Source organism: Rhinopithecus roxellana, chromosome 4 (assembly GCF_007565055.1).
Source record: "Rhinopithecus roxellana isolate Shanxi Qingling chromosome 4, ASM756505v1, whole genome shotgun sequence".
Lineage (NCBI taxonomy): Eukaryota > Metazoa > Chordata > Mammalia > Primates > Cercopithecidae > Rhinopithecus > Rhinopithecus roxellana.
Window position 1 is genome coordinate 88078832 of NC_044552.1, and position 13872 is coordinate 88092703.

The 13872-nt window shown below is 38.2% G+C and overlaps 1 protein-coding gene across 2 annotated transcripts in view; it reads right to left on the reverse strand.

The window, feature by feature from the left end:
• The window catches only part of IMPG1 (interphotoreceptor matrix proteoglycan 1), a 158119-nt gene that overhangs the window by 103463 nt on the left and 40784 nt on the right, over positions 1-13872 (reverse strand). For both annotated transcript variants that reach the window (XM_030929175.1, XM_010372244.2), the window contains 3 exons: positions 5621-5685; positions 2541-2644; positions 784-924 (listed from right to left, as the gene is read on the reverse strand). In XM_030929175.1, the coding sequence (XP_030785035.1) occupies positions 784-924; positions 2541-2644; positions 5621-5685 (310 nt within the window). The remainder of the gene's footprint in view (positions 1-783; positions 925-2540; positions 2645-5620; positions 5686-13872) is intronic.

A 13872-nucleotide genomic window follows, 5' to 3' on the forward strand; every position in this document is an offset into this window, starting at 1 on the left:
GGGTGTTGCCACGTTGGCCAGGCTGGTCTTGAATTGCTGACCTCGAATTCCTGATCTGCCCACTTTGGCCGCCCAAAGTGCTAGAATTACAGGCATGAGCCACCGTGGTTGGCAAAACCTACTAATTTTTAAAGAAAATATAAATGTAAACACAGTAGTCCCTTTTTATCCTCTGTGGAGAGTACATTCTAAGACCCCATGGATGTCTGAAATTGTGGAGAGTACCTAATCCCATATATACTATTTTTTTCCATACATACATACCTATGATAAAGTTTAATTTATAAATTAGGTACAGTAAAAGATTTACAACAATAACTAATAATGAAATAGAACAATTGTAACAACATACTACAAGAAAAGTTATGTGAATGTGGTCTCTCTCTCTCTCTCAGTATAATGCCTATGTGATGAGGTGAAGTAAGGTAAATGGTATAGAAATTGTGACATATGTTAGGCGACTATTGACCTTCTTAATGAATTGTTTACTTCTGGAATTTTCAATTTAATATTTTTGGACTATAGTTGACAGGGTAACCGAAACTGTGGATAGAGGGGGAAGGTGGGGACCACTGCAGGTTTCGAGAATAGAAAAGCCGGAATAAAAAACTTTCCTGGAGATCCATTTGTTCTGACATGTTAGGATCCATTGTAATTTTGGTTTTCTTTTAAATGGTTGAATATGAATGACATGAGAAGCTGGACCTATTCACCATAAGGGCTGTCGGCTCCCACCTCTCAGTCACAGCTTGGGGTGTGGTTGTACGGGCTGGGTCTACTCACCTGAAGTTGGGACTTTCCTGCTAGCTCCTGGTAATATGGTGACTGAGAGTCAGCGAGCTCTGCCTTGAACCTCTGGTTTAATAGAGAGATGCTGAGCTCCACCCTCTGCTCCTCAGACACAGCGAGTTCTGTTTCTCTTTCCTGAGTTAAAAAAAAAAAAAAAAAAGAACTCTGTTAACCTAAACTACAAATAAATGGTTATTTTAGATAATATATGTTGATACTGTCTCAAGAAGTGGATTATGAAGGCTTAAGTGTTTTGCAATCAAAATCCTTTTAACTAGAACTTAGAGAAGAGACTAGACTGGTTTAATGAGAATATTTGTGCTTAAATTTCACATTGAAACTAATTAGAAAGTACTATCAAGCCAAGAGAAAGTTTGAAATTTCTCTCAGAAGGAATGATGTATTTAGGCCACCTTTGGAAGCAGGTGACTAAGAACGGAGGCACAGTTCTGAGGATCTGGACTCGGCTCCATCACTAAGGGCCAAGGGGACATCCTTCTTGCCTGTTGGTCTGGAAACCAGCAGGGATCTCTCATTGCTCTGAATTCATATGGGTTTCCAGGGCACAGAGCGAGCCCAGAACTCAGTTTCAAACTTGGGTTTGACAGTTTTCAACCTTGGATTCCCAGAAGATACTAAGGTCCGTTAGTTTTCTTAAAAAAGTAAAAAATATATCTGCAGAAAGTTGAATATCTCTGGTTACGTACATTGCCTCTAATAGTGAAATTAGAGTTACTGAAGCTGAAAGAAGAGAACAGTCAATGGAAATTGTCCTGAAGGACAGAGCTCAACAGGATAAATGGTAGCAGATGTATTTCCTCCTCATTTCTTGTCACAAACTCCCCTCTGCCATGGGCGTGGACAATATTGCAGCCTCTCTCTAACTTTAGTAGGACACAAGGAGGATGTGGATCCACATTTAAAAGACTTCTGATGTTTGTTTAAAAGATTTTCATTCATTCAAAAAACACACATTGAGCATCTGTATGGGTGTAGCTTGGTGCTAGGATCAATAGGACACTAAAAAGTCTGACATGCAGTATTCTTTAGAAGCTTACCATTTTGTCAGGCAAATTGGAAGTTTCATGGAACATTTAAATGAATGTGAAATGAAATATTCTGGGGATATTTAATCAGAGAGAGCAACTTGTATTAGTTTTTGAAGAAGATGGGACATAGGGATTGTGAGAAAAGAGATGACAGATGAGTCATCTCATCTGTCAGAGTGGTGGCCAGTGCTCCTCTTTGCCTTAGGACACGGTGTTCACTGTGTTCTGTGTTTATTTTTCTCCAGTTTTACACACAGGATTTTGATCATTTTGATATCTATTTGACCTATTCATCCTGGACATGACTGAGAACAAAACCTTCACTCTTACTGTCAACATAGAATTATACTTCAGTGGCGAAAGAGCTTCATGATTGATTGATTCATTCTAACACTTGGTAAGCACCAGTACATTTAAGTTCTGTTAGGTACTGGGGCAAAAGGGCTCCAGCGCTCCACAGCTTATAATTAAATTGTTTCTTGTAACTCCTCTCCCTTTATTCTAGGTCTCAATCTGTGTTTCCCCCCTCAGTACCTAAGAAGTCAGAATAAAGAATAGAACAAAGTCACTGACTCTTAACCGAGTGACAAAAATACAGCACTAATATTATTGAATGGATGGTTTATCCATTCTCTTTTCCTGTTTTGGTAAAGAACAAAAACAGACACATGAAGAGCTAGATCGACTCTAGGAACTTCTTACTGTTGTAGGCATCTTGGTATCATTGAGTGCATTATCGAGAATTTCATTGAGGAGGGTGTCATCAGGAGTGACAGGCAAAGGCCCAAGTGAGACGCTGGCAACATCTGTGAAAATTTTAAAAATTAAGGACACAAAAATGAGAACAGAGGAGTTTAAATTAGAATGATGTCAAAATTCAATATGCTTTTTTGTCATTCTGAAATTTACAGATGTTAGGTGCCTTCTGAACTCATCTTTTTAAGATCACATAAATGCGTTCTTGAAAAAATATGACTCATACTCTGTTCTAAATTCTTAATTCTTTCCATTAAAGACCCAAGTTTGGTGCTCCCCTGTATGTGTTATTGTTAAATGCTTTTGCTAGATGAGACCTGATTAATTTTTTCTTTTTGACACTATATAAAGGACGCATAGGCAGATGTTTACCTTGAATTTGCTCTCCTGAGAGTTTTCTTAGAATACTACCCAAGTCTTTAAAATGTAGATTGCTTTAGCAATCATTGAGGCATAATATTTTAATCAGAAAATCCAAGAGATGAAAGAACATTAAGATGCTATGAATTTCACTTCTTTTAGAACAGATCACCACAGACCATTTCAAATATGTGGCAAATGTTTTGATATTTTTAAAGATCTTCATAGAGTGCAAGTCTAGGTTCTATTCAAGCAAAGAAAAAAGCATTATTGTAATACAAATGCATTTCTATTTTGTAATAAATTACTATTTAAAAAATGCTCAGATAAAATAGTGTTATTGTTAATTGGTTTATATTTAGCCAGAAACAGCTTTCCATTTCAACCTTAATTAGGCAAAAACGTAGAATGCCTTAGTTTATTCTTGTGTTTTAGAAAACAGGATATCCTGAAAAATGATTCGATCTTTCCTCACTCCCTGAAGAGCACGTGGTACCTGGGAACTGGCAGTCACAAGTAGTCACTTGTCACTGTGAGGCTCTGTGAAGTAATTGCACTGGGTGTGAAATTGTGCTTCCTAGTGGGGGCATGAGAGTGGGTATCAGAATCATCTAGGCAAGATAGATTTTTGGCTAATAAAGTACATACCCTGTGGCATATCAGAACCTCAAAGGGTGTGGTCCCTGGCATCTTCCCCTTCTGCCCTCATTGAAGAATCCTGCTGTGAGCAATTGGGATGGGTGTGTTCTGTGCTCTGGACTTCACCAGACTATTGCCAATGTAAGGCATCTTCAAATTTTGTAATTCTATGAATAATTGGTTTATGCTACAATTTTTGTTACAATAAGAAAATGCTTAGCTAGTACCCTAGAAGAACAAATTTTTATTTGTCTATCCTTTCATTTTATTACCTTGAAAATATAAATTATTCACATAATTACAACTAAAAACAATTATTAGGTAGCCTGGGTTTACCTTCCAATGCATTCAGCCTCTTTTGGAAGTTTCTCACTCTTCCTTCACACCTAGGCACCTAGTAATATTTCCCAATCAAAATCTAATCTTGACTGTTCTGTGTGTGTACTTCAACCTCAGGTGTCCAGAAGTACTGGGTAAATAATTCTAAAACATTTGTTGCTAGAACTCAAATATATGGTGGTGATATATCACATTATATTATATCAGTTGTCCACTGGTCCCTCAAAGTTTTTATTTAAAAAAATGAAAAATAATTTATAAGAAAGAGGTCATTTTAACTTATTGTAACTTATCTTACTAAATCTGATCTTGTTATTACAAAAGTTTCTATCAGCTAAAGTATACTAACTACAAATTTAAAGTAGAAATACAAATTTCAATTCTCTTATTAATTTTGATTGTTTTCCCATTTAAAATGAAGTCAGTACAAAACTTCTTTTTACATGTTTGTATGCTCCTCCTCTAAATAATACCTTTTTGAATAAGACTTGATATTAGGTGTCACAGGTCAAATCTGAGCTGTTTATAAGTGGGAATTAACTATGCAGTTCTTTTTATTGTTAAAAATGCATTTTACTGCTAACTATTTTATAATTAAAATTCAACTAGGCTTGTCCTATTATTATCTACAAGTCAGTCTAGAAATGATAAATTAGCTGAACTTAGGAGAAAACTGAAATATAGGCACAGCAGCTTACTCTGAATGTCAGTAAAGAAAGAAATGGGAAACTAATATTACCATTTATTTACAAATATCTGTTTTCTCAATTTCTACATTTTAAGTTCTCAAAAATTAATTTCTTAAAACCTTATTCACATTACTAAAAATCAAATGAACTGGGGAATACAATGCCCAGAGAATAGTTTTATTGTATATGTTTAAAAGTATTTTTAGATTATATGAGAAAGTGGGAAGACTGCAATAGAAATATACATGAAAGAGAAATTTCAAACATCTAATATACACAGGAGAAATGATTTTCCTCTGCCTTTTGGCAAACTCTAGAATAAATAGTAATATTCAATATTGATAAGTGTTGTAATGAGACAGGCTCTTGTCTTTTCTGCCAGTGGGATATTTAAATTGTAACAAAATTTCTGGAAAACAAATTTGGCAAAATTTATTAAAAGCCTTAAAATCCATAGTGTTTGATTTAGTAACCTATTTTTAGAAATTAGTGATTTGACAAAGATTTATGTTTAAATATCTTAATTAAAACACTATTTGTAATGTCAGTTACAATGATGCAATAGTTAAGTTGATGACATCTGTATGGATGCAATAGAATGTTGCAAGTCATTAAAATGATAATTTTGAAGAAATTTTAGTGGAACTATAAAATATCCTTTACATCGGGTTAAGTGGAAAAAATGACACAAACTCTAAGTAAAAACGGTCTCAGTAATATGTGCATATAATAGAAGAAAGAAGGCAGAAAATAGTAAATGTTCATGATGGTTGCTTCCAGACTGTGAGATATTGAGTGGTTTGGTTTTACCTTTATTCTTTTCTGTATTTTCCAAGTTTTATACAATAAATTTAAATTATTTTACAAGGTTAGAAATATAAGCTAGCTTTGAGAAAGTACATTATAAACAATATCTTCAATTAGAAATTATTTTATAAATTACATGCTATCATGATTTGAATGAAAGTTTAGAAGCAAAGAAATTAGATCTAGGCTTACCTGTTGAAACCATAATGGTTTCACCAGGCTCTCCCAATGTCTTCTCTGTAGATACTTCATCTTTTCTATTAGTGCAACAGAAAAGAAAGAAGAGGTGGTGAAAGAGAACTTGATGACAGTAGAGAATATACATTTAAATTTCTTATACTGAGTAGACCTAAAAGTTATAGGAAAACCATACTTTAAAACTGGATTTACCTGGTTTTAAATTACAGAAGTAATTTTTGAATATATTCTCATTGAGGAAAAATTCAAAAAACTCTCCAAAATGGTTATATTTGACTCCAGTGTTTTCCACTGGAGTGGTTTTGTGTGGTCCTGGGGTTCTGTGGTAGGCAAAGCTGGTCTTTGGGGCCTAATATTATAGTTCCATTGCACTTACACTGTGTTCTTGACATCAGAGACAATTGATGACATGATCTGTGACTGAAATATTCTTGTTAAAATCTCAGACCCTCAAGCCTGCACGTTCAGAGTCATTAAGCTTATCTAATAAAGTAACTCTTGTGGTTACAGTAATGGGAAAGAGGTAGATTTCTGGGTAATACAGGTTTACTAAATCTGTATTCTGGGCACAGCCATTGCCTGTAATGGTAACTAGCCAGGAAGTTGGTGGTAGGTTCTCAGTGCCATGGAATGATGGTGTGGAAGAGATTCTAGGAGCAGATCCAAGGTCATGGTGTTAGAGCTATTTGTGTATAATGTTGGCCCATTCTAATAAGCTTTACTTAGAAAGGAGTAGTGGTGAGAGAGCCAGGTGGGAGAGGGTCCCCCACAAAACTCCAACCGGCCTGCCCAATGGGATAGAGCCTTGGGAAGTTTGCACAGTTTGCAGCGAGGAGGAGCCTGGCCCCTCCTCTTCCTGTGTGGAACCTGAGATTCAAGCTGCGTGCGGGAAGCACTCTATCAGGGACTCTGGGCTAGCAAGAGTCCCTGTTTTCCCACTTTTCTTCCTTTCCACCCAGTAAAACCCTGCTTTACTCATCCTTCAAACCATCTGAGAGCCTAAATTGTCATGGCTGTGGGAGGGACAAGGACCTTGTCTTTAGCTAAACTAAGGATAAGTCCTGCAACATTTTTGGCACCCATCGTGGGGCTCGAGAAGTAGTGAGTGAAATGGGGACTCAAAACCTCTCATTGTTGCTTCTAAGCCTTTTCATCCTCGGATTTCTGAGGGTGGGGGAAACCATGCCCCCATACCCTATCACTCCTGGGCATTTTCATGGCCCTTTCCTTCCTTTCTCGGGGTTGAAAAAGGAGCCGTGAGCAGCATCTCCCCACTGCTCTTCCCTCCCTGCTGGGGCTGGGACACATCGCTTAAGGGTCCTACACAGCTGGCTGGCTTGTTCCCAGCCATGTGTCACTGCAGCAGCCTTCTGCTTCCCCAGCCAAGGGGTCCAGCTCCATCGGACAGTAATTAAACTTCTTCCCTGGTGGAGGAACTCTTGCATAAGAATAAGAGGTTCTTCTGGAGGCATTTTTAAACTTTTTTTTTTCTTTACTCTTCCCCAACCCTTCTGCAGTTAACCTTTAAAGTTCTTATTCCCCTTTACCAGGCCAGACCTCCACCCCCAACAACTATCACTGTATTCTCTGCAAAGTTTTGGTTGTGAAATCAAGCCTCCATCTTGTTGTACATCTTGAGGGCGTGGCTTGTAATTACAGCGGCAAGACTTCGTTTACTAATCTTGCCTTAGGGGATGAGCCCTTTCTGGTTTGATATTTGAATGTTTTTCTAAATCAGTCTCTTAAATGACTGGTGTTTCTTCTGCCTGTCTGTGTGTGTACTGTGTGTAATGTCTGTCAAAGAGCGCTCATTAATTTGGCCTGAAGAAAGACAAGCACTTGGATCTAATTTTTTTTAAGGAAAGTTAAAAGCTGTGGTACCTTTCAGTGCATGTGACTTTAATCTTTAAGAAATAAAAACAACCTTAAAGATTATTGGTAAAATGAAGGTGTCATTAAAATGTAAATAGGTGAACTAAACTATGCAGGTCAGATGCAAGGTTTGCTAAGTGTTTTGAGGTTATAAACTGCTTTTTGGGTTTTGAGAACTGTCTTGTTGGCTTCACAATAGGTAACGCCTGGGGACATATGGCACTAATTACACCCTTAACTAAAAAGGCAAACCTCTGCTGCAGTTAGCACACAATTAAAGTAACTTATCAGGTTTTATCTTAAAGTTAAAAATTGTTGGGAGTTAACAATATAACATGTGATTGAAACTACTGCAAACAGATTTACATGCAAGGGGTGTAAGAACAGTAAAATGTGTTTTTATAGTAAAAGGTTATAAGAAGGCATGGAAATGTAAACTTTGGCCTAGGGTTAAAGGATTGTATTAAATTAGATGGAAAAACGCTGAAGGTTCAAAGAAGTGCTGGAAGAATTGTGGAAATTACTCTTGCAGAAGAGGTTCTTTGTGTGAACATATTGACTAAATTCAAACAAAAGGTATTATACGGTTTTTCCTGTAAATTGAGCATTGAGATAAAACCATAACAAAATTTTCTTCAGGCCCTAATTTGCTCTTTGCCAAAATTTGTAAAGGGTTATAAAAGGTTTTTGCTTCTTTAAGATTTCGAGTCGTCATTTTGGCACAATAAATAATTTATGGCAATCTGGAATTACATTTCATAATATCAAGTGCTTTAAACATATTTAAAAGGCTTCCCAAAATCAAACTTCAGTTTCAAAATTGTTCTTCCTGACACCTGGCTTTTTGGATAGCCTAGAGAGCCCCTGGAATGTCCAGAAAAGAGGTAAACAGGATTATTTGATGTATTTAGGTACATGGGATTGTCAAAGTGATGTTCAATCTTCTTTAGGTCATATCTGGGTAAATAATGCTGATCTGTGTTCCAAAATTCTGTGGGATTTTGAAAATTCTAATGTCTAAAAGTATGCTATCAATCATAATTAAGGTTGTTATGTTAACTTATTGTAAACCACAGAGATAACCAAATTTGTCAATTGTTTCTATCTGTAACTACGCTGGACATTTTGTTATTCACAGACAGTTGCTGTCTTGTTTTTATCCTTTTCAAAAGATGTTTCATAATAAGCTGTAGGACTTTAACAGGTGCTCTCAAATACAGACTTCTGATAACTTTGGAGATTGTAACATTGGAATAAGGGAAAATGTACAGGACTCATGAGGAGCTGAAATGCTCATGAATATCAAGCCAAACCAGAGTTAACTAAATGGACTGAACTCAGAAAGCTGAAGCAACCTTTTGACTTTTTCTTGGAATATTGCTGATCCTTGTTTTATTTTTCAGAGTCAAGGAAACTTATTTTGAACTATTTATAGCTTTTAAAAATTAAGTAATGTATACTCCTGGGATAAAAATTTGGAGCATGTTTGTTTCTCTCTGCCTGGTTCCTTTAGAATTTGGAAACTATCTGTGAGTATTCTTAACTTATGGCAATATAGTTGTTTGCATCAGTGCAATAAGACTCCATTTTTCTTTTGCAACAAGACACAATTGGAAAAATTGGGTATTTTATCAAGGCTTTGACTGAAAGTGTATGCCTCCTTTTAAGGAGTCCATCTTGACTTACAGAACCAATAAAAGCCTCCCAGTGGGGAAACTGGCTTCATACCCTTGTCTATGCAGGCCCTGTACAGGGTCCTTGACCTATGGTCAGTAAAGAATGTCACTTTCTAACAGGTCCAGGAGCTCCAAGTTTATCTTAGGACCTTAAGAGGAGGGGATCACCCACCTCACAAGCATTTGAGGATACAACCATAGCTGGGGTCAGCATTTAAAGGTCTCACCTGAGATTCCTTGTGGAACAGACATCCATCAAAACCAATCCGAAAGGCTTATGCAGAAATAATTATTATTGCTGCACTTTATGTAAATAATTAGGCCAAGTATAAAACCAAAGTCTATTTGCAAACAACTCAGTCCTATTATGATTTTGTTTTTAACAAAAATGAGGACTGGAGAGAGGGAAATTATGTTTCAAAACTTATACATTTGTCATTAAATTCTAAACTCATTAGTTGTTTTTAAGTTTTTGCCTATATTTTAGACTAACCCTGCTTCTTCTGTGAACCAACCAGCAATCTCTGGCTGCAACTCAGAAAGAACAAGAGGGATGGGTAATGTAGAAATCTGGATCGAGTTCTAGTTCTGAGCAATTATCCTGCAAATCCTGCCAGGTGATGGAATAAATAGGGAATAAATAGGGTGCCCATCACATGGAGGTTTCCTTTTTGGGGAAGTAGGACCAAGGGAAGTAAACAAAGCCAAGCACCATGCACCCAAATTCTAGCAAGCATAACTATAGCTACTAGTACTTGGTGTGTCACAAGACATCCTTTTCTCTCCCTTGTTGGAGTGTTATGCCCAGACCCTTTATTCCCCGAAGAAGTCCACCAGAATCCAGAGTCAAAGCCAAGCGGCAAGGATCTTTAATGCAAGTTCGAACTTGGTCCCTCTGTTTTACAACATACAAGAGGGCCCCGAATGATGCATGTGGCCGCTCTTTATAGCCCGATGCATACAGGATATGCAAGGTTACAGAGGTACAAAGGAATTCTTTTGGTTGCAGCATTACAACTGGTAATTGGTTAATACAATTAACAGTTTTCCATTTGTTCCCGTGCTTTTAGTAAAACTACAAACGGTTGTGATCTTATCAGGGGCTCTCTAGGTGGTGTTTCTGAGATGTGTGTGGGGGGGGGGATGTGTTGGGCTCAGGAAGTTGGGACAAAATAGAGGATTGTGTTTGTACTGGGCCCAGGACTAAGATATGTGGCAGACACCGGTAATTAGAGCAGGACAGAGACTTTCACAACGTTTGTCCTTACAATGTCCGGAGTCTATAGATAACCTAATTAACCTAATCGGTTGGGTCCGGGGTCGATCTTTAACTAGGCTGAGGGCACTGCCCGGGCTGTCAGGGTGCCGCCCGGGCTGCTTGCCTGTGGACTTCATTTCTATCTTTTAGTTTTTTTCATTTGATCTCTTTCAGGAGGACTCAGTTCCAGTTTCACCTTAGCATTCAGCTTATGATAACGAGTCCATGGAACCCCCCGAGACATATTTTTGTCCCAAACTCAATTCCAAGCTGCAGGTAAAAGCCCTAGGAAGGAAAACTGGATCTGAGGGATCCAGACATGACAACAGAGGTTAAAAGGCACAGCATAGTTGAACATGGCTGATTCCTGCTGATTTAGCCAACCCCAAGCCTCCTGTTTTGTGGATAAAGGCCATGTTAATGTCTGTGGTATAAATGAGGTCTAGGGAATTCCAAGGCTACTGACGGTAGCAGGGATAGAGACATAGGCGAGAGCAGATCATTTCCATTCTCTAAGGCCCTCCCTGCTTGATGGGTGCAAGCTGTTTTGGCATTCATGGTGGGAATTGACAAGGTCACTGGGATCTGGGGATGCAAGGATGGAAGAGGGAAAGAGGACACTGTTAATTCTCTCTCTCATGCTCCCTGGGCATATGTTATGTTAGGAAGAGAAGGAAACCAGGGATGCCTGCTCCCCTCTTTCTAGATGTGTAGCCATTCATCTTCAGTCTGCATCCCTTTCAAATGCATCCGAACCCCTGGGACTCCTTTAAAAAATGCCTTATTTTGCCTTTCTCCTCCTCTGTTCCCTCTTCACTGATACATAATTGTGTCTTCATACTATGCTCCCCTCAGATGCATCCTCCAGACTGGAAAGAGTTAATTTCCCAAACTTAAACTGGTTGTCTTAGGATTGGGCTCAGGGGAAAGGAAGCCAGAAGCACAACATGCTGGCAAAAAGGGCCGTCAGACTCCAGACAGTCATGCAACCAGAGCCTCAGACAATGACCCCTTCTGCTGGGAATCCTTAAATAGGCCTCTGAGTGAGCTCTGACTGCTGTTTCCCCAAAACAACAGCCCCTGTCAGCAGGAAGCGATTTTGTCTTTGTCTTTATTCTTAATCCAGTGGTTAGACGTACTTCTTTAGAGTGGGGAATGAAAGAGCCAAGTGGGGAGGGGGTCCCCGGAAAAACTCCAACCAGCCTGCCCACTGGGGTAGAGCCTCAGGAAGTTCATGCCATTTGCAGCAAGGAGGAGCCTGGTCCCTCCTCTTTCTGTGTGGAACCTGGGATTCAAGCTGTGGGTGGGAAGCAGTCTAGCTAGGCCAGTGTCCCTGTTTCCCCCTTTTCTTCCTTTCCACCCAATAAAACCCTGCCTTACTCAGCCTTCAAACCATCTGCAAGCCTAAATTTTCATGGCTGTGGGATAGACAAGGACCCCATTTTTAGCTGAATTAGGGAGAAGTCCTGTAACAATGGTAGTAATATCTTCTGAAACTCACTGGAAGGTTTGTTACTATAAGCTATTAGGTCCAAAGCGTTGTGTCTGCATTAGTATAATATAGCAGCATTTGACCGATATATTTGATCTAATTTTCTGTGGCTCATGATGATGGGAAGGCCAAGGGGAATGGCTAGGTGTTCTGTTTAACAATACAGTTATCTAGAATTAGTCATAGCCAATAGTATCACCTACATATTTCTGCCACACACAATTCTGCCATATTGTTAATGTGTAATATATAAAATATTATCAATCAGCCTGCCACAGGCTCTGGTCAATCAGAACAGATGTTAACTGTAAACATCGATGACTACAGTTGTACACACAGGCCAGATAAAAATTTAGCCTCTATAGTGGAATTTGAAATCAGCTATTCTTGTTATTTTTTTCTGGTATTATACTACGTACTTAATGAATGGTTTTTATGGAGACCATATTTAACAACTCTCATTATATCAAACATTATAGCACTCATAGCCTAGACAATTTGTTTTTTACTTTACAGATCTTTGTTTATAGTAAGATCTCCTTCCTCTTAATATCACTCTCATCTCCTTCTGTGTCTTGCTGTAAAAAAAAAAAAAAAAAAAAAAAAAAACCAAAATAATAGCTAGTAAAATGCTGGCTATCGCATTAGTCACAAGTCAACAGTCTATTTTGTGCAGGACCCTGTGATGATGTTTTCTTACCCTTTACTAAAAGATGTGATTTGCCATTAAACTGGCAATCTGTACCATCACCAAGGATCTGTAATTTGGGAAGCTGAGCTACTCAGTTCTTCCACTGGCTTTATTTCAAAGTCATTTGAAATTGGTAGACTTACGGGTTAGTCAGGTGAGAAAATTTTGTTTTGTCTTCTTGGAAAGGATTAAAGTAAAAGATAATTTCTTTTCTTTTTCTTTCTTTCTTTCGTTTTTGAAAACAACTTGGTAACCATAGCTAATGTAAAATGTTTGTTTCATGTTCCTTTCTTTCTCTCCAGCAATGCTGGCAGGTACAGGAATAGATGAAATGCTTCTATTTCCTTTTCTTTCTGGCTTGGGTAATTGTTTCTTATAGTTTTTAATGGTTCTCTGTCAAGATTTGGTACATTCTGTTGATTTCTTTTTTTATGGATGGACCCTGAGTTGCCTTCTTTTTCTTTTTTAAAAGTGGAAGCATTAGTAAAGTGTTATCCTGTATTTAAATGAGAAGAATCAATATGTCTGTGTTTTGTGAACAAAGGTAATACTCTAGTACTAAGATTTTCCTTAGTCACATTATTTCTCCTGGCAATCTCTTTTTAAAATCTGTAAAAGAGTGGCTTGGTAGACATAGTTGATTAACAAAATATATGAGGATTTTGCTCAGTTTTGTACAGTAGGTGGGAAAGTATGAAACAGTTCCTGCCCTTGAGCAGTTTATACTCCTACAGGAAAACTGGAGAAAGCAAGGGAGTGTTCAACAAAAATATAAGTGCCAAAAAGAGTACAAAGTTCAAAGCAGGAAGAGATTGCTGTAAACTCAAATAGTCCATTAAGACATCCTGGTGAGGTGGGATTCCACCTGGAGCCTGAATGAGAGTTGAATTTTGATAGATGGAGTGGAAAAGGCAGATTCTTCCAAGCAAGAGGGAAAGGCTAGGGTCAGAATCCGAATGAATAGGGTGTGGTCGATATGCAGTGAGGAAGAGGCATGGTGGCAGCTGTGGAATCATGGATAATAATAATGGGAGGCCAAGTTGGAAAGGTTAAGGGGTGAAAGGTCTGGATTAGTTAGTTCGGCTTCTGCCTCAGTGAAGGTTCTAGCAAGAAACAGATGACTCACTCATAGTGGGGTAACTGGTGCAAAGTTCAATAAAGGGATTATTTATGAAGTTGTGTGAAGAGTGTAAGAGCAACCGCAAGGGAGAGTGCAGTACCCCACATTTTCAGTAACAGTGGGGTGCTAACACTATC